At 37.5% G+C, this 24,476-nt stretch overlaps 1 protein-coding gene across 8 annotated transcripts in view; it reads left to right on the plus strand.

Moving 5' to 3' along the window:
• CFAP70 (cilia and flagella associated protein 70) overlaps positions 1 to 24,476 on the plus strand; it is a 170,969-nt gene that overhangs the window by 16,358 nt on the left and 130,135 nt on the right. For 6 of the 8 annotated variants that reach the window (XM_073240876.1, XM_073240875.1, XM_073240871.1 and 3 more), the window contains 3 exons: positions 14,167 to 14,265; positions 14,436 to 14,515; positions 18,024 to 18,203. In XM_073240876.1, coding sequence (XP_073096977.1) covers positions 14,167 to 14,265; positions 14,436 to 14,515; positions 18,024 to 18,203 — 359 coding nt within the window. The remainder of the gene's footprint in view (positions 1 to 14,166; positions 14,266 to 14,435; positions 14,516 to 18,023; positions 18,204 to 24,476) is intronic. The other 2 variants (XM_073240870.1, XM_073240874.1) reach the window with 2 other exon arrangements.

A 24,476-nucleotide genomic window follows, 5' to 3' on the forward strand; every position in this document is an offset into this window, starting at 1 on the left:
TAATTTCTATTCCATTTACCGTCTCTTATAGTACGTCTGATCTGCTTTTAAATCCCTCCATTGTATGTTTCATTTCAGATATGGAATTTCTTAATCATTGAATCTCTGTCCTAAATTCATCCCTGAGTTCTTGAATATTTTTCTGTATCTCCATGAGTATGTTTATGATTTTTATTTTGAATTCTCTTTCAGGAATATTGGTGAGTTCAGTTTCACTTGGGTTTTCGTCTGGCATTTGCAAGATTTTTGTTTGAATCTGGTTCCTTTGATGTTTCATATTTGTATGTGGCGCCCTCTATTGCCCAGAAGGTATACTCTCTGGAGTTGCTTAGCCTCTGGAGTGATGTCGGGGGTTGCAGGGGAGCAGTGCTGGTGCCCTGTTTTGTGAGGTCTGCTCTGTTCTCTAGGTGTATGCAGTCTGGCACAACCTTCTTTCCTGTTGCTCTTTTAGGATTAGTTGTTTTAACTATATTTTTTTATTATATTTGGTTTTTGGAGGAGTTCTCTTTCTCACCTTTCATGCCACCATATTTAATAGTTTTCAAGATGTCTAGAATGGTGAATAAGCAGATATGGTTGGAGATTTCAAGTCTTGAGTCCAGTGATTCCAGACCTACGGTGATTACTTCACCTCTGTTCACCATTCACCATTTGATTCTGTGCCAGCAGGACAGCCCAGTGCTTGGTTTGTGGCATCACCCAAGCACACACCAGGATGGTGGCCTCTGCAAGTTGGTGCTCCTCAGAGGGAAGCTGGCAATAACAGCCAGCAGGAAACCAGAGCTGAAGTTGGAGAATGGGGGTGGGGGGATGCAACATCCTGCCCACCGAGGGCTGGACACCTGGTGGGTATGGAGGTGAGCCTCCAGGCAGCCACCCATCGAACCTCAACACCCAGTCACCACCCAATAGCTTGGTGCAGACCCTCTGGGCCCAGCACCTCCCAGGGTGGCAGTCCCAGCATGTTATTGTTTATAGGAGATTTATAGTCAAAAACTGGAAACAACCCAGATATCCTTCCACAGATTGAACAAACTGTGGTACATCCATACGAGAAAATGCTATTCAGCAATGAAAATGAACAAACTGCTGGTACACACAACAATCTCAATGAATCTCCAGAGAATTATACTGAATGAAAAAGCCCAATCAAAGAAGTTACATACTGTATGATTCCACTCATATTACTTATTTTAAGTGACAAAGCATAGAAATGGAGAACAGATTAGTGGTTGCCTGGTGTTGAGGATGGGGAAGGTAGTCGAAATGGCTATAAAAATGTAACATTGGTTAAATGGGTAACAGGATTCTTGTGATGATGAAAATGTTCTGTATCTTGACATTATCAATGTCAATATCCTGTTTGTGATATTTTACTATAGTTATTCAACTAAGGTACAAGATATTTCACAATTTCTGACAATTACATGTGAATCTGAAATTATCTCAAAATAAAAAGTTTAGAGCTGAGCTTGGCATTCTGGGAAAATGGCCAAAAAGGAGGTTCCTGTGGTACCTCCTCCCCATGTACACACAGGCAGCAACTACCTGGAATAGAACTCACTCTGAGGATGACCTGTAGCCCAGCAGAACAGCCCTTCCACAGCCAAGAACATGGGGAGGGCCACCTGGAGAGGCTACTGGGTCTGTACTGTTGGGCCAGGTTGTCCCCTGCATACTCGCCCACCCAGCCTGCCACCCCCCTCCAAGGAGACTCCCACTGCTACACCTGGCAACCAGCCCCAGCCAGGACCAGCATCCCCCCAGACTGACTCCTGGCCCTGGGAGGAGTGATCCCTGCATCCAGTCCACTACCATAGATACAACCAAGCTGCACAGCAGCCAGCAGTGCCAGGCACAGCCCACCCTGCCAGTGCTCCTGCAGCAGTCCAGTCCAGCCACACTAGGAGAGCATACACAGCCCTGGGAGTATGTAGTTCTGAGGTATTGCACTACTGAGTGCCACTACATAACACCTACTAGATAAGGTCACTGCTTTCAAGACTAGGAGACGTAGCTCTTCTACCTAATACATAGAAACAAACACAGTCACACAAAATGATACAGAGGAATGTGTTCCAAACAAAAGGACGAGGAAAAAGCCAAAAGCCAAAAAAAAAAAAAAGAGCTAAAGAAAACAAAGATAAGCAGTCTGATTCAGAATTCAAAGTGTCATACAGTTACTCATCAGCTTGAAGAGAAATGTGCATAAACTCAATGAGAACATCGGAAAAGAGATAGAAATTATAAAAATGAACCAGTTACAGATGGAGAATACATGAACTGAAATGAAAAGTACCTAGAGGGAATGAACAGACCCAGACACAGAGTTTTAGATCTGACGAACACCAGGGGATACTTGGTCTCACGTCTTCTTTAGCCTGAAATGTGCACCACACAGTCATTAATTAATTCAGTTATAATATCACATGAGTTTTTGAAAAACTTCACTTGCAATGAAGATCATTTCACTTAACCTCAAAAAAAAGTTTAATTTGAGATATTAAAACCATCCTTAAAGGGGAAAAAGCATCTTTGGTACTGAGAAGAGTCATGAAACCCAACACCATGCTATGCTCAGTGCTACAATGATAAAGCATCACTGCATCAAGAGGGAAAGAAAGTACACAAATTTATGAGTTGACCTAAAGTCACCCCTCCCTGCATGGAGCTTGCAAATTAGACTGAAACCTGTGAAGGTGGCTACGGAGGGAAAATTAATCTTCCTGGAGACCATGGGTACCTTCTGCAATATAGAATCTGTCATCTTTCCCTTGGATCCTTCTTCATGGATATTTCATACAGAGAATTTCTTCTATTTAATTTGTCAAGAGCTAAGCTATATGAAAGAAAATTTCCTATTTGCTAATAGGAGTTTGTAATATAGGTCTTTTAAGAAGGTGAAAGAGCGTTCAGATCACTTCAATTTTGAAGCTTTGATAAAACTACTTTGAAATTCTGGAGTCTGTTGAAGGCTCACAATCTCCAGGGGAAGACTTATATGGAAAATTGTGATTAATTTCACATCTTGGCACAGTAGCAACTACTCATCTCCCACCCTCTAGATATGTGGCAGAATGCTGTGTATGTGTTCCTCTAGCAGCTTGCAGGAGCCAGGGCTAGTTAAAAGAACCTGGTTCTCCAAATGTTAGAAATATGCTTTCTGATTGCTGATTACTGCTTCTGTTCAAAGGTGCAGAGAGAGAGTTAGTTATTGTTGTACCTCCCTCTATTATTGTAAGCCTTTTCCTCTCCAGTTGAAGAGACTACCATGGGATTTAAAAGGCCAGCACCCCTTTCCTTTTCCTCTTTTTCCCCATTCAAGAGCCAAATGTTAAAAACTAGGACACTTTAAAACAGTTGTATATAAAATTAGAAAGTGACCATGCATGTCCAGTGAAATGCTCAAAAAAGACCTGAAAAGACCTTAATTTTACACCTCAGGCTGTTTCAGTTTCAAGCACTCCTTTCAGCATTTATCCTAAGGCTGGTCTAGTGGTGATTAACTCCTTCAGCTTTTGTTTCCATGGGAAAGTCTTTATCTCTCCTTCATTCTTTTTTTTTCTTTGAGTAAACCTGCCTTTATTGCCATAGGATAATATTCATGATCTATTTTTTTTATTTTGGTATCATTAATGTACAATTACATGAGCAACATTATGGTTACTAGACTCCCTCCATTATCAAGTCCCCACCACATACCCCACTACAGTCACTGTCCATCAGCATAGTAAGATGCTATAGAATCACTACTCATCTACTCTGTGCTGTACTGCCTTCCCTGTGCAACACCCTACATTATGTGAGCTAATCATAATGCCCTTTTTTCCCCCTTATCCCTCTCTTCCCATCCATCTTCCCCAGTCCCTTTCCCCTTGGTAACTGTTAGTCCATTCTTGGGCTCTGTGAATCAGCTGCTGTTTCATTCCTTCAGTTTTTGCTTTGTTCTTACATTCCACAGATGACTGAAATCATTTCATACTTGTCTTTCTCTGCCTCTCTTATTTCACTGAACATAATACCCTCTAGCTACATCCATGTTGTTGCAAATGAGAGGATTTGTTTTCTTCTTATGGCTGAATAATATTCCATTGTGTATATGTACCACCTCTTCTTCATCCATTCATGTACTGATAGACGCTTAGGTTGCTTCCATTTCTTGGCTATTGTTAATAGTGCTGCGATAAACATAGGGGTGAATATGTCTTTTTCAAACTGGGCTGCTGCATTCTTAGGGTAAATTCCTAGGAGTGGATGTCCTGGGTCAAATGGTATTTCTATTTTTAGTTTTTTGAGGAACCTCCATACTGCTTTCCACAATAGTTGAAATGATTTACATTCCCACCAGCAGTGTAGGAGGTTTTCCCCTTTCTCCAAATCCTCACCAACATTTGTTGTTGTTTGTCTTTTGGAAGGTGGCCATCCTAACTGGTGTGAAGTGATATTTCATTGTGGTTTTAATTTGCATTTCCCTGATTATTAGTGATGTGGAGCATCTTTTCATGTGTCTGTTGGTCATCTGAATTTCTTCTTTGGAGAAATGTCTGTTCAGATCTTCTGCCCATGCTTTAATTGGATTATTTGTTTTTTGTTTATTGAGGTGAGTGAGTTCTTTATATATCTTGGATGTCAACCCTTTATTGGATATGTCATTTATGAATATATTCTCCCATACTGTAGGATGCCTTTTTGTTCTCTTGGTCATGTCCTTTGCTGTACAGAAGCTTTTCAACTTGGTATATTCCCTGTTCATTTTTGCTTTTGTTTCCCTTGCCCAGGGAGATATGTTCATGAAGAAGTTGCTCATGTTTATGTCCAAGAGATTTTTGCCTATGTTTTTTTATAAGAGTTTTATGGTTTCATGACTTACATTCAGGTCTTGGATCCATTTGGAGTTTACTTTTGTGTATGGGATTAGACAATGATCCAGTTTTATTCTCTTGCATGTAGCTGTCCAGTTTTGCTAACACTAGCTGTTGAAGATGCTGTCATTTCCCCATTGTATGTCCATGGCTCCTTTATCATAAGTTAATTGACCATATATGTTTGGGTTAATGTCTGAAGTCTCTATTCTGTTCCACTGGTCTGTGGCTCTGTTCTTGTGCCAGTACCAAATTGTCTTGATTACTGTGGCTTTGTAGTAGAGATTAAAGTTGGAAAGCAGGATTCCCCCCACTTTATATTCTTCCTTCTCAGTACTGCTTTGGCTATTTGGGGTCTTTGGTGGTTCCATATGAATTTTAGAACTATTTGTTCCAGTTCATTGAAGAATGCTATTGGTATTTTGATAGATATTGCATTGAATCTGTAGATTGCTTTAGGCAGATGTCTGTTTTGACAATATTAATTCTTCCTAGCCAAGAACATGGGATGAATTTCCATTTATTAGTGTCCTCTTTAATTTATCTTAGGAGTGTCTTGTAGGTTTTCAGAGTATAGGTCTTTCGCTTCCTTGGTTAGGTTTATTCCTAGGTATTTTATTCTTTTTGTTGCAATTATGAATGGAATTGTTTTCCTGATTTCCCTTTCTGCTAGTTCATCGTTAGTGTATAGAAATGCAACAGATTTCTGTGTATTAATTTTGTATCCTGCAACTTTGCTGAATTCATATATTTGTGTTAGTAGTTTTGGAGTGAATTCTTTAGGGTTTTTTATGTACAATATCATTTCATCTGCAAATAGTGACATTTTGACTTCTTCCTTACCAGTATGGATGCCTTTTATTTCTTTGTTTTGTCTGATTGCCATGGCTAGGACCTCCAGTACTATGTTGAGTAACAGTGGGGAGAGTGGGCATCTCTGTGTTGTTCCCGATCTTAGGTGAAAACCTTTCAGCTTCACGCTGTTAAGTATAATGTTGGCTGTGGGTTTTTCATGTATGGCCTTTATTATGTTGAGGTACTTGCCCTCTATACCCATTTTGTTGAGAGTTTTTATCATGAATGGATGTTGAATTTTGTCAAATGCTTTTTCAGCATCTATGGAGATGATCATGCGGTTTTTATCCTTCTTTTTGTTGATGTGGTGGATGATGTTGATGGATTTTCGAATGTTGTACCATCCTTGCATCCCTGAGATGAATCCCACTTGATCATGGTATATGATTCTCTACATGTATTTTTGAATTTGGTTTGCTAATTTTTTGTTGAGTTTTTTTCCATCTGTGTTCATCAGGAATATTGGTCTGTAGTTTTCTTTTTTTGTGGTGTCTTTGCCTGAGTAATGCTGGCTTCATAGAACGAGTTAGAAAGTATTCTCTCCTCTTCTATTTTTTGGAAAACTTTAAGGAGAATGGGTGTTATGTCTTCTCTGATGTCTGATAAAATTCAGCAGTGAATCCATCTGGCCCAGGTGTTTTGTTCTCGGTTTGTTTTTTGATTACTGATTCAATTTCTTTGCTGGTAATTTTTCTGTTTAGATTTTCTGTTTCTTCCTTGGTCAGTCTTGGAAAGTTGTATTTTCCTGGAAAGTTGTCCATTTCTTCTAGGTTATCCAGTTTGTTAGCATATAGATTTTCATAGTATTCTCTCATAATTCTTTGTATTTCTGTGGTGTCTGTGGTGATTTTTCCTTTCTCATTCCTGATTCTGTTTATGTGTGTAGATTCTCTTTTTCTCTTAATACGTCTGGCTAGGGGTTTATCTATTTTGTTTATTTTCTCAAAGAACCAGCTCTTGGTTTCATTGATTTTTCTATTGTTTTATTATTCTCAATTTTATTTATTTGTTCTCTGATCTTTATTATGTCCCACCTTCTGCTGACTTTGGGCTTCATTTGTTCTTCTTTTTCCAGTTTCAGTAATTATGAATTTAGACTGTTCATTTGGGATTGTTCTTCCTTCTTTAAATAGGCCTGGAGTGCTATATACTTTCTTTTTAGGACCGCCTTTGCTGTGTCCCACAGAAGTTGGGGCATTGTGCTGTTGTTGTCATTTGTCTCCATATATTGCTTGATCTCTGTTTTAATTTGGTCAGTGATCCATTGATCATTCAGGAGCATCTTGTTAAGCTTCCATGTGTTTGTGAGCCTTTTTGTTTTTTTTGTACAATTTATTTCTAGTTTTATACCTTTGTGATCTGAGAAGTTGGTTGGTAGAATTTCAATCTTTTTGAATTTACTGAGTCTCTTTTTGTGGCCTAGTGTGTGATCTATTCTGGAGAATGTTCCATGTGCACTTGAGAAGAAAGTGTATCCTGCTGCTTTTGGGTGTAGAGTTCTGTAGATGTCTGTTAGGTCCATCTGTTCTAGTGTGTTGTTCAGTGCCTCTGTGTCCTTATTTATTTTCTGTGTAGAGTGAGTGGTGTGTTGAAGTCTCCTAAAATGAATGCATTGCACTCTATTTCCTCTCCTTCATTCTTGAAGTACAGCTTTGCTGGATAAAATATTCTTGGTTGACTTGTTCTTTCTTCAGCACTTTGAATGTCATCCTACTCTCTTCTAGTCTCTAAGGTTTCTGCTGAAAAATATGCTCATAACCTTATGGGAGTTCCCTTGTAAGTTACAAGCTTCTTTTCTCTTGCTGCTTTTAAGTTTTCTTCTTTGTCTTTGATTTTTGACAGTTTTATTGTGGTTTGTCTTGAAGATGATGTTTCTGAGTTTGTTTGGTGATATATGAGGTTCATGATCTTGGATATCCAGATCTCTCCCCAGATATGAGAAGTTTTTCTCAGCCATTATTTATTTAAGTAATCTTTCTGCTCTCTTCTCCCTCTCCTCTGGAGCTTTGTATTTCACAAATTATTTCTTTTCATGGTATCCTATTGATCATGAAGGCTTTCTTTACACTTTTTATTCATTTATTTTTACTGTCCTCTAACTGGATTATTTTAAGTTCCTGTCTTCTACCTCACAAGTTTTTTCTTCTGTTTGATGCTCTTTTGTTTTGTTGATGCTGTCCATTGCATTTTTTCATTTTATTCATTGTATTCTTGATCTCCAGAATTTGTTTGGTTCTTTTTAATGATTTTTGCCTCTTTGTTAAACTTCTCATTTTGTTCATGCATTATTTTCCTGGTTTCCTTGAACTGTCTTTCTGTGTTTTCTTGTAGCTCACTGAGTTTTCTTAAAATAGCTATTTTGACATCTTTGTTGGGTAATATGCAGATATACATGACTTTGGGATGGGTTGCTGCTAGATTATTATGACCTTTTTGTGGTGTTACTTTTCCCTCAATTTTTCATATTCCTTGGTGTTTTGTGTTATGGCCTTTACATTTGAAATAGCAGTCACTTCCTCCAGTCTTTACTAACTGCCTTCAGGAGAAAAATACCTTTCATTTGTCCTGCCAGAGAGTCTGAGGCTTTCATAGATTATCTATGGATAGACACACTCTACACTTCTTGCACCCTCTTGTGGCAGAATTCTTAAGCTTGTATGCATTATAGCTCTATATCCTGTAAACCATTAGGCTGTGTGCTGACAGCCATTTTTGGTTTTCTCAAGGGTTGTGCTAAAATTCAAGTTTATTATGTGTCCCTGGCCCATAGATTTGGGCCAACTTTTTGCATGTACTCACTAGCCATTTGCCAAGGCTTGCTCTTTCAACTTTTGTCAAGTATGTAACATAGAGAGCCAACCACTGGATAGGTTTGTATGTAAGTGAGGCATGTGGAGTGCTAGGGGTGGCTTTGGATCAGTTAGTGGGAGGATCTTAAGGCAAGGCATCCCCTGTGGCTGGTAGGTAGGCTTCTTGATGGAGCCCATGATTCAGTTAATAGGACCCACATCCCTTGAAGGCTTTCTGAGAATCCTATCTGCTGCTCTCCTTGTTTCTTCCTGTCCCCCAGTATTGCAGTTCCTGATTCAGTACTCTAGATGGGTCAAAAGAGAAATTGTATGGTTTGGCAGTATTCTGCATAGCTGTAGAAATTCACATGTTCTTACTTTCCCCATGGGAAAAATCATGGCCCAAGTTCACTTAGCCCTGAGCTATGCCATGTTGGAGAATGGGTAATGCAAGTAACCTCATTTTTACTGTTCCTCTTACCCTTTCCAATGTGTCCAAACTTATTTTTTTTCCTACAATGGTGTACTGGAGTGTCTTTAGTGGGAACCTGTACTTCCACACAGGCTCTTTCATCTGTGGGTAGTTATCTAAGACATGTTTTCCTTGTCTGGGGTCTCTGGACTGCATATGAGTGTGGGCCATTGCAGGGTCTACAGCCAGGACCTACATCTGTATGCCTTATACTTGAGGCATGGGTGTGTGATACTCCTCCCAGGTTCTTTGGCATCTGGTGCTGAATCCCAGAGTTCCCACAGAGGGACTTTTGTCTGTGGACAGATGTCAAATTGTTACTGTTGAGAGGGGAACACCACAAGGAATGTCTTATCCAACAGTTTTTTCTGATGTCACTCCTCTCACTTTCTCAAGATCTCCATAAAGATAAATTCATAGGCAATCATAAAAGATAATATTATTATAATGATGGTTTATAACTGTACTTTTTGTTTTGATTTAATAGGCTCACACATTTAAAGAAGAAAACCATTATTAGTGTAAAAGCTGGTATCTGGTTTAAAACTCCAAATATTGTTTTCTACATAATTTAAGAGACTAATGCATTTAGAAGAATTATTAGTTTATGTTTTGAGGCATACAGTGCATAAACCTGTAATTTTGTAACATAAACAACTGAAAGGAGTGGGGATAGAAATGTAAAAGAACAGAGTTTTTATATGTTATTGAAATTAAGCTGCTATAAATTCAAATTAAAGCATTATAACTTTAGGATGCTAAATGTAATCACCATGGTAACTTCAAAGAAAATAGCTATAGATATACACAAAAAAATTAGAAAGGAATGTAAATGTCACTAAAAAAAACAAACAATACAAAAGAAGGTAATAGTGTAGGAAATGAGGGGCAAAAATGCTATAAGGCATATAGAGGACAAATACCACAGAGACAGAAGTATGTCTCTCCTTATCAGTAATTACTTTAATGTAAATAGATTAAACTCACTAATCAAAAGACAAGAGATTGATAGAATGGATAAAAACACAGGACCCAACTATATGCTGCCTAGGAAAACCTTATTTCACATCCAAAGACACAAACAAGTTGGAAGTGAGAAGATGGAAAAAGATTACTTCATGCAAACAGTAACCAAAAGACAGCAGTGGTGGCTCTACTAATATGAGGCAAAATGGTCTTTAGAAAAAAAGGACATTTATGAAAAAGAAAAAGGTTCAATACAGCAAGAAAATATAACAGTTAAAAGTTATGTACCTAATGACACACCAATAAAATAATTAAAACTAACAGAATGGAAGGGAGAAAGAGATAGTTCTGCAGTAATAGTTGAAGACTTCAATACTCAACTCACAGTATTGGATAGAACAACCAAACAGAGAATACATAAAGAAATAGAGGACTTAAGCAATATAATAAACCTATTAGATCTAAATGACATATACAGAAGTTATTCAACAACAACAAAATACACATTCTTCTCAAGTGTACTTAGGAAATTTTCTAGTATAGACTGTATTTTAGGCCACAAATTACATCTCAGTAGATTTAAAAAGACAGATGTATTACAAAGTATCTTCTACAAATACAGCAGGGTGAAGTTAGAAATTAATACTAAAAGAAAAACTAGAAAATTCACAAAATTGTGGAAATTAAACAACACACTTTTAAACAACCAATGGATGAAAAAAGAAATCACAAGGGAAGTTAGAAAATGAAAACATCATACCAAAACTTAGGAGATGCAGCAAAAGTGGTGCTAATGGGGGAACTTATAGCTTTAAATGCTAACATTAAACAACAAGAAAGATCTCAAGTCAGCAATGTGACTTTACAACTTAAGGAGCTAGAAAAAGAACAAACTGAACCCAGAGCTCACAGAAGGAAGGAAATAATAAAGACTAGAGCAGAGATTTAAAAGAATACAGAATAGAAAAGCAATAGAGAAAATGAAACAAAGTCAGGTATTTGAAAAGATCAACAAAATTGACAAATCTTTGGCTAAGTGGAGTAAGAAAGAGAAGACTCAAATGATCTAAGTCAGAAACTAACGTGGGATAGTACTACCAACTATAAAGAAATTAAAAGTGTTACAAGAGAATACTATGTTGTTCAGCAAAAAATTGGATAACCTAAATGAAATGGACGAATTCCTAGAAATGCAAAACTACCAGACTAAATCATAAAGGAAGAAAATCTCAATAGACCTACAACTAATAAGGAGATTGAATCAGTAATAAAAACACTGCCCAACTAAGAAAAGTCCTAGACCTGATTGCTTTACTGGACTCACCAGTTTGGTAGAAATCTCCACCAAACACTTGAAGAACTAATAACAATACTGCTCAAACTTTTCCAAAAAATTGAAGAGGAGGGAATATGTCCTAACTCATTCTATGAAGTCATCATTACCGTGATACCAAAGCCAGAGAAGGACACTACAAGAAAACTACACACCAGTATCTCTTATGACATTGCTGCAAAAATCCTGAACAAAATACAGGAAACCAAATTGAAGCAGCATGTTAAAAGGATTATACACCATGACCAAGTAGGATTTATTCCTGGAATGCAAAAATGGCTCAACATACAACTTTATCGATGTAATACAGCAAATCAACAGAATGAAGGAAAAAACCCACATGATCATCTCACTTGATATAAAAAAAAGCATTTGGTAAAATTTAACACACTTTTGTGGGAAAAAAATCTCAACAAACTAAGAACAGAAGGAAACTACCTTAATATGGTAAAAACCCCACAGTGAGCATCATATTCAATGGTGAAAGACTGAAAGCATTTTCTCTAAGATCAGGAAAATGGCAAGGATCAAGGACCTAAATATAAGACCTAAAAGAATAAAACTCTTAAGAGAAAATATAGAACAAAACTTCATGACATTAAATTTGGCAATGTTTTCTTGGTTAAGATATCAAAGGCATAGGAAACAAAAGAAAAAAATAGAGAAATTGGATTTCATGAACATAAAAAATTTTGTGCATCAAAATATATTATCCACATCAAAGCCTAATTTGGCTACACAGAAAACGAATTAAGATACGATATGAAGAAGAATTTCCAACATCAACAGCCTCTGGAAGAGTCATTCCAGAAGATGAACATCAAAAAACTTCAACAAAGATCCTGGTGCTGCTGCAGTTGTAGCTACAGTCATCCCACCGGTTCCTGGACTGACCATTGGAATGAAGAAGGAGGTATCTAAGCTGACCTGTGCATACAGTAAAACAACAAATTTGACTGGATCTATACTGTCGGAAGTCAACCAAGAATTAAGAGAAGTGCAAGTTGCAGTGCTCCAAAATCGTGCGACTATAGACGATCTACTGTTAAAAGAACACATGGGATGTGAACAGTTCCCAGGAATGTGTTGTTTTAATTTGTCTGATTTTTCTCAAACTATTCAAATTCAGTTAGACAATATCCATCATATCATTGATAAATTTTCACAAATGCCTAGGGGTACCTAACTGGTTTTCTTGGTTTCACTGGATATGGCTGGTAATTGTAGGTCTGCTTTTGTTATGTAGCTGTATTCCTATTATGCTAATGTATGTGCACAATTTAATTAGTAGTTTAAAACCTATACATGCTTATGTTACTCTGCAAGAAGATATGTCAAAGAAATAATCAATCTTCCCATGTTTTCTTCCGTCTGCTACTTCTATAGCTTTTCTTCTTCCTTCCTAAGTGCAACCCTTTAGTAGAATTAGTGCCTCATATCGAAAATTACCGAGTATCGTAATTCTTCCAAGTGGTAAAGATACCTCAAGACAAATGCTGGGCATAGAAGCCACAGGGCATAAACCTGCAAAGAAGTAAAAAGCTAACCTTTTCAAACAATATTGCTTCTCTCTCACTTACCAACGTTACATTTCCCTGTATGACCCCGGAAGATGACTGGTTAGCCAGACGGGTAAGATTCCTCAAGGGAGGAACAACCTAAGACAGGCACAGTCTCAGGGGGGCCATCAGGAGAGAAATTGGGGACCAACAGAGGGGAGGCTTAGAACCTCACCCCCCCTGTTTTGAGAGAAATCTTCTGCATCCGTGGATGTCTTGTTGCCCTTGTCTAGCTTGGATTAATACTTAGTCTATAGGCATAGACCTGATCGTCTACATTTGCCCTCTTACAGCACTAAATTATGTTTTCTACCTTTATCTTGCATCTACCTACCACTTCAGCATTTTATTAAAAAAAGTAATAATAGTAATAAGGGAGAAATGTGGGATTCACATATAAATCATGTATAAAAATCAAATGAATAATCATATCTGACTTGATTGTTTATAGTTCATGATGCGTGATCAAAACCAAAAGTTTCTGTGATGTGACTGCCCTTGCACTGTTCACCATGTAAGAACTTATTCACTATGTAAGACCTTGTTCACCATGTGAGAACTTGTTTGTTATCCTTCAGAAGATTTGCAACTGTTGAGATATAGGCTTGGGTTGATTAATCACTGTGCATTGAATCCCCTATACAGAATTTTATTGTTGTTAACAACCATTTGATCAATAAATATGAGAGATGCCCTCTCAAAAAAAAATGTTTTAAAGTTATAGAGGGCATTTCTAAATAGATGCCTTAAAATTATTAAAGATATTTTCTTCTTGGAGGAATTCCATTTTTTTCAATAAAAACTATTAAAATACTTCACATTATTACTTAAAATATATATATATATATTATCCACAGAGTGAAAATGCAACCCATATAATGGCAGAAAATATTTGCAAGCCACGTATCTGATAAGGGATCAATGTTTTTCAAGCGGAAGGTTGTGACTTTTTAGTTATTCCTAAAATTGATTGAGGAGAATCATGACCAGTAATTTCTTATACATGAAATGGAATAGAAAATACCTAAGGGTTTTGAGCTAGTAAGGGTGAATATTATATGAAACTTTATTTATTATAATCATATGTATCAGTTCCTTTTATACATTTGTATGTACATGATTATGATATAAAATCTGTTTTTCATTATAACTTGCATGCAAAAAGTTTAATAAGTTGCTGAGGTGTTCCAGTGTTTCCACTGAAAGTCACCAATTTTCAAGTTCATTTCTCTTAATTTAAATTACTTTGACAATACTTTGTTTGCTGAAACTTGGTTATCTGATAGATGATCTAGACATATTCTCATTTTCTTTGTTTTTATTTTTCTAGTAACTATGACTGAAGTTTTACCAAAGGAAAAGAAACAGAAAGATGAGAAGACCGTAATTGTTGGTCAAGCTGTGGTGGACCTTCTTCCTTTACTGGAAGGTCAGATGCGTGATTTGCTCAAATGCAGAAATAGCAAAGATTATAAAATTAAGCTCCAGAGAAGTGCAAAAAATCAGCCTCAATGAATTTACGGGATTAATGAAAAGATGAACACATTTGTCTCTGCTTAATCCTTCCTTCTTTAGTGTGTCTTGGCCTTCTTTCCATAGGAGAGAGTTCGTTTGAAACGATGGTCACATTGCATCCTGTGCCAGGTGTACCCTTAGAACCTCTTCGATCAGGTGCTAAGGTAATCATAGTTTTAATTCTCAACAATTAAGCCTGCCATTCAGTCTAACAAGTCTGTCTTCTATTAAGGTTCAATTCAGTTGAGTCCAATTCATCAGACACCTTCTTTTCACAGGCACATGTAGTGTTAGGTTCTGGGAATATAAAATAAAAGAGGCAGAGTCCTACTTTAGGAGTCTGTAATCTACACATTGTGGATTATAACCTGTGTGATAAATAGTGGGAGGGAGGGGGAGCAGGTGGGCATAAACTGGCTATCAGTTACTTTGCTCAGGGGTAGATGTAGGGAAGGTTTAACCATGAAAATGCCTCTTGAGTTATGTCCTAAATAGTATATGAATACAACGAATATACCTTCTGGCATGGTAACGCCTCGGTTACTGGAGGAGGGAAGGCATGAATTGGTAACCTGTGCCACTGGTTTGTCTTCCTGGCTATTTCCCATTCCTCTTGGAGATCAGTAGCTTCTTGGGGCATTTCTTTTGCCACTTGGTGCAAGTAGTCACTCCCTGCAGTGCAGGTACCACAGCTGCCTTCTGTTTTGCACAAGTAAAGGGGAGAGGAGGGCCCAATTGCCCCAACTATTCCAAATGCAGTTCCCTAATTAACCATTGCCATAGGCCTCTTTCTAAGTCTTGCTGATCCTGACCTTAGAGCTGCCACAATCCACTCTTGCAACTACTGTGGTCTTTTTCTCTTACTTCAGGGTATGGTTGGTTTCTTCTAGTTTTGTTTTGTTTTTGTATATCTGATTTAATTTTTCTATCTTTCAAGGATTCCTGAAAATGTGTAGTCCAGTGGTGGCATTTCTTGTTTTCCAGGGCTATTATAGCATTATCCTTCTATTGGATATAAAAGCATATCCAATATTTAAATTGTATTTAATATGTTTCTGTCATTACATGTGATTTATACTGGAAAGAGGTATATATTTGAGTTTTATTTTGCCACTCTCCTTTGTTAGGCTGGTCTCTCCTAGCCTATGTTCTGTTGATTTTCCTTAGATAACTATAGAAGAAAGTTAATCAAATATGTTGTCAGTCTTCATAGTCTTTGCTCATAATATTCCCGTGTTTACTTGTTTTACATACTCAAGGGGAAAAATATAGCAGTTAATTTCCATTTACCTGAGCATTCTCACTAATTTTATATTTAAGAATCTACACTGGTTATTCTCGATTCAAGAGACTGAAATGATATAAACCCGCACCTGGAAAGGAGATTCCAATTCATCTTCCAGTATTTCCTGTCTTGACTAATACAAATTAGAAAAATTAGGGACATTTTACTTATCCTTTCAGAGACATATTACTCAAAAGTGTCACATTCTTCAATTCATCTCTTAAAACCTTTCCTGCCAAAAAAAAAAAAAAACCTTTCCTGCCTTTGGCGTTCTGATTTCCTGCTCACTGGCTATACCTTCTCAGGTTCACGTACCAGATCTCTTTCCTCTGCTTGTCCCTTAAGTATGAAGGTTCTGTCCTTGGCCACCTTCTCTTCTTAGTCTGTGTTCATACTTCTGGGGAGGGCAGGTCATCCATGATTTTAGCAGTCTCCGGGATGTTGAAGACTTCTATCTAATTCAACAGCTCTAGCCCAGACCCCTCTGAATTCCAGAATATCAGACTTTACAACTAACTACTGGATTTCTCTATAATGATATACTATTGGTACCTAAAACTCAACATTTCAAAAGTGAACTCAGCATCTTCCCTCAAACTTACTCTTTCTTTTGTATTAATTATTTTGAAGCAGCATCACTCACCTGTTAAAACATAAGACATGCATAGAACCTGTGTTACATCCATGACTGTTCCCCCAATCCTAACTACAATCAATCTGCCATTCACCAAATCCAGTCTTTTCTATATCCTAAGTGCCTTTGAACTCTCTCTTCTTAGCTTAATTCTTACTCTTTATTGCATTATAATCTCTCACCTGGAACATTGCAAGTAGACTTCCTCCAGTTTAGCTTTTTCACTGTGTGCGACTTAAAAGTGAGTATGTTTTTTTTTTGAGAGGGCATCTCTCATATTTATTGATCAAATGGTTGTTAACAACAATAAAATTCAGTATAGGGGGGTCAACGCTCAATGTACCATCATTAATCCATCAAAGTGAGTATGTTTTTTAAAAAAATGAGTATTATCATATCTCCTCCTCTGCCTAGTACTGTGTAGTCATGGGTTCACCAACTGCTTACATGTTAAGTTCCAGATTCCTTTGCAGGCATGCAACAACCTTTAAAACAGGAGCCTACCACTTGTTCAGTCTCATCTCTGAGCGCTCCCTTCTTTGTGCTTTATGTTCAACTCTCCTGAACTACTTACACCTAAACTGGATATACTATACTGTTTCAATCCTTTATATATAATCTTCTTTTTGTCCAGAATTATTTTCACTTTCCTTTCTCTGCTTATCTAGATTGCAAACTCCTATTCATTTTGTAAAAGTTGATTCAGATGTTACCATCTCTTACTCTAGTAATTAACTATTCACTTCCTCCTTGGTATTCCTTGACTAAGGCATTTTGTACAGTTCTCTATTAGAGCATTAATCATTATGTCATGGAATTATAACAATTTTAGGATGAAAGTGGCCATGTCTTCTTCATCTTTATATTCCTAGTGCTGTAGTAGAGTGGCTGGCATATAATTAGCAATCAAAACACATTATAAACCTACTTCTATCCTGTGTGAAGATGTCAGAGATACAAACATATATGTCTATTTCTATATATTGGTATATACATATATATTCGAAAAATATATTTTCTTGTTAAAAAGCACTGCAGTTGCCAAACCAGAATATCTATTGGAGACACACCTTGGAAAAACTCCCATTAGTAGGATACTTAATTCTTTAACAATGATATTAATTAGTCTTATTAATGTTAATTATTAAAAATAAAATTAAAATGAGCAAATTCTTTTCTCCTCTCTAATTACAAAAACATTAGTTCTCTTGATTGCCCTACTTGGATACATCACTAACATCAAATCTTTGGCAGCCCTTTTAAAAAATTAATTCCTAGAGCTTGCTCATGCTGCCAAAATATACATACCTTCTCATCTTTAAAATAGAAATATATTTAAAAATATGATTTTCAGATATTTGATAAAAAACCTAAAAGTTTCAAACAACACTACATTTAAATTACTAAAATAATAATAAAATATAGACGAGCAAAAAAAGCACCCCAAACTTACTCATGTACAACTATTACTAACGTTTCATTATAGAACCTTCCAATTCCTCTTCTGTATGTATTTGAATACATATTTGACTCAGTATGGTAGAAGGCAAGGGCTCTAGTTTAGGGATAAATTTCTCTTCTTGGCTCTATCTCTAACTCATGGGACCTGAAGAAAGTTATTTGAGTCCTCTGTATGGAAATAATGAAACTTGACCTTCTTACCTTGAACAGTGATATTCGATTCAAATGAGACCATGAAAAGATAGAGGCCTCTGGCATTTTCAAAATGCTGTATAATTTTATTCTTTTCCAGCAGTGCAGTCTTGAAGTGAAAATATTTGTGGCAGAGCCCTTACTGACCACAGCACAGATACTAGGAGGCAATCTATTGAAGGTCACACTGGAAGCTGCCTACTCTGTGCCTGAGTCTTTCATTCCAGTAGGGCTCCTGCAGAACTACATGGTTGGTCTGCAAGTTCCATCAATTGGAGAGGTAAAGTCTTCCAATCAGATATTTATATAGATTTAAACACTCATTGTCCACTTCTTCCTCACCTGCTAAAATTTCGTTTAAAACAAACTGTTATTGGCTGAGATTTATTTTAGGCCTAAAAAAAGTTTACTTTTGTTTTGTATAGAGATGTTTATATTTATACTTCACATATTATATATAGTATACTATGATTACATATAGCTTATGTAATAAATACATATTTATAATTGAAAATAGGTAAAACATTTAAAAATTGGCAATTTTGGGGTGTATTTCTACACAGATCACTTTTATGAATATATTTGTGCAATGTGTTTTTTTCAAATTTTAAAAATTAAGGTATAGTTGATATACAGTATTATATTAGTTTTAGGTGTACAAAGTGATGTGGCAATTATGTACATTACTAATGGTTACTATGATAAGTGTAACAATGTACTTTATTATACAAAACTTATTCTTAATTTCAGGTTGTTTTCTTACTCCAAATTTCTATAGAATGACTATTTGTCAGTCTTTTGAGGCTTATGATAGGGATTTACAAATTGCTTGCTAAAAGAATGTAATTAGTTAATACTCCCATTTGTTTTATTGCCATTTTACATTTTCAGTATAGCACCTTTCAATTCCTTTTCACCATTTTACAATTACCACTAGTAGTATGCAAGAATTCCAGATTTCTCCACATCTTCAACATTTATTATTTTTTTGTTTTTTGATACTAGCCATCCTAAGAGGTGTGAAGTGGCAGGTCCTTGAGTTTTTTATTTATGTTTCCGTGATGACTAATGATGTTGAGCATCTTTTCATGTGCTTATTGGTCATTTGTATATTTTCTTTGGGGAAATGTCTATTCAAGTTCTCTGCCCATTTTTTTCAACATTAACAATAGTTTTTTTATTGTACAAAAATTCTTAATTCTGAAACACAACTAGTTTTTGGTATTTTGGATTCTGCTGTCTAACATTTTTTTTGTATGTATACATATTATATAGTGTATTCTTTTTTTTGGTATAATTAATCTACAGTTACATGAGGAACATTATGTTTACTAGGCTCCCCTATCACCAAGTCCCCCCAAAACCCCATTACAGTCACTGTCCATCAGTGTAGTAAGATGCTGTAGAATCACTACTTGTCTTCTCTGTGTTGCACAGCCCACCCCGTGCCCCCCCAACATTATACATGCTATTCATAATGCCCCATTTCTTTCCCCCCCAACTTACGCCTCCCTTCCCACCCATCCTCCCCAGTCCCTTTCCCTTTGGTAACTGTTAGTCCATTCTTGGGTTCTGTGTTTCTGCTGTTGTTTTGTTCCTTCAGTTTTTTCTTTGTTCTTATACTCCACAGATGACTGAAATCATTTGGTATTTGTCTTTCTCTGACTGATTTATTTCACTGAGCATAATATCCTCTAGCTCCATCCATGTTGTTGCAAATGGTAGGATTTGTTTTCTTCTTATGGCCAAATAATACTCCATTGTGTATATGTACCACATCTTCTTTATCCATTCATCTACTGATGGACACTTAGGTTCCTTCCATTTCTTGGCTATTGTAAATAGTGCTGCGATAAACATAGGGGTGCATCTGTCATTTTCAAACTGGGCTGCTGCATTCTAGGGTATTTCTAGAAGTGGAATTCCTGGGTCAAATGGAATTTCTATTTTGAGCTTTTTGAGGAATCTCCATACTGCTTTCCACAATGGTTGAACTAATCTACATTCCTACCAGCAGTATAGGAGGGTTCCCCTTTCTCCACATCCTTGCCAACATTTGTTGTTGTTTGTCTTTCGGATGGTGGCAGTCCTTACTGGTGTGAGGTGATATCTCATTGTGGTTTTAATTTGCATTTCTCTGATGATTAGCGATGTGTAGCATCTTTTCGTGTGCCTTTCGGCCATCTGAATTTCTTCTTTGGAGATGTGTCTGTTCAAATCTTCTGCCCATTTTTTAATTGGGTCATTTGCTCTTTGTTTGTTGAGGTGCGTGAGCTCTTTATATATTTTGGATGTCAACCTTTTATTGGATCTTTTATTTATGAATATACTCTCCATACTATATGATGCCTTTTAGTTCTCTTGGTGATATCCTTTGCTGTACAGAAGCTTTTCAGCTTGATATAATGCCACTTGTTCATTTTTGCTTTTGTTTCCCTTGCCTGGGGAGATATGTTCATGAAGAAGTTGCTCATGTTTATGTCCAAGAGATTTTTGCCTATGTTTTTTTCTAAGAGTTTTATGGTTTCATGACTTACATTCAGGTCTTTGATCCATTTCAAATTCACTTTTGTGTATGGGGTTAGACAATGATCCAGTTTTGTTCTCTTACATGTAGCTGTCCAGTTTTGCCAATGCCAGCTGTTGAAGATGCTGTCATTTCCCCATTGTATGTCTATGGCTCCTTTATCATATATTAATTGACCATATATGTTTGGATTAACGTCTGGAGTCTCTATTCCATTCCACTGGTCTGTGGGTCTGTTCTTGTGCCAGAACCAAATTGTCTTGATTACTGTGGCTTTGTAGTACAGCTTGAAGTTGGGAAGCGAGATGCTCCCTGCTTTATTCTTCTTTCTAAGAATTGCTTTGGCTATTCGGGGTCTTTTGTGGTACCATATGAATTTTAAAACTATTTGTTCCAGTTCATTGAAGAATGTTGTTGGTATTTTGATCAGCATTGCATCGAATCTGTAGATTGCTTTAGGCAGGATGGCCATTTTGACGATACTAATTCTTCCTAGCCAAGAGCATGGGATGAGTTTTCATTTGTCAGTATCCTCTTTAATTTCTCCTAGGAGTGTCTTGTGGTTTTCAGAGTATAGGTCTTTCACTTCCTTGGTTAGGTTTATTCCTAGGTATCTTTTTTTTAATGCAATTGTGAAGGAAATTGTTTTCCTGATTTCTCTTTCTGCTTGTTCATCATTAGTGTATAGGAATGCAACAGATTTCTGTGTATAAATTTTGTATCCTGCAACTTTGCTGAATTCAGATATTTGTGCCAGTAGTTTTGGAGTGAATTCTTTAGGGTTTTTTTTTTCCTCCTCTTAGTATTTTTTTTTCCAAATGGTTAACCAAATTTTTTTAAATTAATTAATTAATTTTGTTGTCATTAATCTACAATTACATAAGAAAATTATGTTTACTAGAGTCCCCCCTTCACCACATCTCCCCCACAACCCCCATTATAGTACTGTCCATCAGTGTAGTAAGATGCTATAGAATCACTACTTGTCTTCTCTGTGTTGCACAGCCCTCCCCGTGGCCCCCCCCCACATTATACGTGCTAATCATAATGCCCCCTTTCTTTTTCCCCACCCTTATCCCTCCCTTCCCTCCCTTTCTCCCCAGTCCCTTTCCCTTTGGTAACTGTTAGTCCATTCTTAGGTTCTATGATTCTGCTGCTGTTTTGTTCCTTCAGTCTTTCTTTGTTCCTATAGTCTTTGGGTTTGAGGTGAGTCTCTTGTAAGCAGCATAGAGATGGGTCTTTCTTTTTTATCCATTCTATTATTCTGTGTCTTTTTATTGGTGCATTCAGTCCATTTACATTAAGAGTGATTATTGAAAGATATGTACTTATTGCCATTGCAGGCTTTAGATTCGTGGTTGCCAAAGGTTCAAGGTTAGATTCTTTAGTATCTTACTGTCTAACTTAACTCGCTTATTGAGCTATTTTAAACACTGTCTGGTCATTCTTTATTTTTCTCCCTTCTTATTCCTCCTCCTCCGTTCTTTATATGTTGGTTGTTTGATTCTGTGCTCTTTTGTGCTTCCTTTAACTGCTTTTGTGGGTAGTTGATTTTATTTTTTGCCTTTAGTTAGTATTTGGTTGGTCTGCTTTCTTTGCTGTGATTTTATTTTCTCTGGTGACATCTATTAGTCTTACGAGTGCTCCCATCTAGAGTAGTCCCTCTGAAATACCCTGTAGAGGTGGTTTGTGGGAGGCAAATTCCCTCAACTTTTGCTTGTCTGGGAATTGTTTAATCCCTCCTTCATATTTAAATGATAGTTGTGCTGGATACAGTATTCTTGGTTCAAGGCCCTTCTGTTTCATTGCATTAAATATATCATGCCATTCTCTTCTGGCCTGTAAGTTTTCTGTTGAAAAGTCTGATGATAGCCTAATGGGTTTTCCTTTGTAGGTGACCTTTTCCCTGTCTCTCTAGCTGCCTTTAAAACACTGTCCTTGTCCTTGATCTTTGCCATTTTAATTATTATATGTCTTGGTGTTGTCCTCCTTGGGTCCTTTCTGTTGGGAGTTCTGTACACTTCCACGGTCTGACTGATTATTTCCTCCCCCAGTTTGGGGAAGTTTTCAGCAATTATTTCTTCAAATACACTTTCTATCCCTTTCTCTCTCTCTTCTTCTTCTGGTACCCCTATAATGTGGATATTGTTCCTTTTGGATTGGTCACACAGTTCTCTTAATATTGTTTCATTCCTGGAGATCCTTTTATCTCTCTCTGCATCAGCTTCTGTGCGTTCCTGTTCTCTGGTTTCTATTTCATCAATGGCCTCTTGCATCTTATCCATTCTGTTTATAAATCCTTCCAGAGATTGTTTCATTTCTGTAATCTCCTTCTGGACATCATCCCTTAGCTCCTGCATATTTCTCTGCAGCTCCATCATCATGGTTATGAGCTTTATTTTTAATTCGTTTTCAGGAAGACTGGTTAGGTCTATCTCCTTCTCAGGGTTTGCCTCTGTGATCTCGGTCTGTATCAATTTCTTCTGCCTTTTCATGGTGATAGATACATTTGTGGGGAGCTGGCGCATGTGTTGAGTAAGAGAAAGTTCCTTCTTGCCAGTTTGTGGCCTTCCTCTCCTGGGAGAACAGCGGCCTCTAGCGGCTTGTGCTGGGCAGCTGCATGCAGACGGGGCTTCTGATCTAGTCTGGCTGCTATGGAGTTTAGCGCTGCAGTTGCTGTGGGTGTGGCCTGGCTCAGGCTGCTTCTCCAATATGGCGGAGCCACATTGGAGGGGTTACAGGTGGGAGGCTGTTTATCGTGGTGAGGGGACTCCACACTGTGCTGCAGGGGATCAGGTGCCCAGAGTTCCCCGTGATTCCTAGCTTCTGGACTAAGTGTCCTGGGGGCACTTCTGTCCTGCTGTGGGGTCCCTGTCCCTTTAAGACTTTCAAAAAGCACTCACTTTTCTTTGTCCTGGGTGCGCCGGCTGCAGGGACCCGCTTACACATCTTACTGTCCTGTTTCCCTAGTTTCCAGCACCCCATGCACGCACTGTGTCTGCGCTCCAGTGAGGATGGCTGGGGCTGGGTGTTTAGCAGTCCTGGGCTCCCTCTCCCTCCCTGCTTTGACTCCTCTCCTCCCGCTGGGAGTTGGGGAGAGGGGCACTCGGTTCCCGCCGGGCCATGGCTTGTATCTTACCCCCTTCGCGAGGTGCTGGGTTCTCGCAGGTGTGGATGTAGTCTGGCTGTTGTCCTGTGTCTTCTGGTCTCTCTTTTAGGATTAGTTGTATCTGTTGTATTTTCAGAAAGTATGTATGGTTTTGGGAGGAGATTTCCGCTGCTCTACTCATGCTGCCATCTTGGTTGTTCTTTAGGGTTTTTTATGTACAATATCATGTCATCTGCAAATAGTGACAGATGACATTTTGAGTTCTTCATTATCAATCTGGATTCCTTGTATTTCTTTGTTTTGTCTGATTGCCGTGGCTAGGACCTCCAGTACTACATTGAATAACAGTGCGGAGAGTGGGCATCCCTGTCTTGTTCCTGATCTTAGAGGAAAAGCTTTCAGCTTCTTGCTGTTAAGTATGATGTTGGCTGTAAATTTGTCGTATATGGCCTTTGTTGTGTTAAAGTACTTGCCCTATATACCCATTTTGTTGAGAGTTTTTATCATGAACATATGTTGAATTTTGTTGAATGCTTTTTCAGCATCTATGGATATGATCATGTGGTTTTTATCCTTCTTTTTGTTGATGTGGTGGATGATGCTGATGGATTTTTGAATGTTGTACCAGCCTTGCATCCCTGAGATGAATACCACTTGATCATGGTGTATGATCATCTTCATGTATTTTTGAATTCAGTTTGCAAATATTTTGTTGAGTATTTTTGCATCTATGTTCATCAGAAATATTGGTCTGTAATTTTCTTTTTTGTGGTGTCTTTGCCTGGTTTTGGTATTATAGTGATGCTGGCTTCATAAAATGAGTTTGAAAGTATTCCCTCCTCTTCTATTTTTTGGAAAACTTTAAGGAGAATGGGTATTATGTCTTCTCTATATGTCTGCTAAAATTCAGTGGTGTA

This window comes from Manis javanica, chromosome 7, assembly GCF_040802235.1.
Source record: "Manis javanica isolate MJ-LG chromosome 7, MJ_LKY, whole genome shotgun sequence".
NCBI classification, from domain to species: Eukaryota; Metazoa; Chordata; class Mammalia; order Pholidota; family Manidae; genus Manis; species Manis javanica.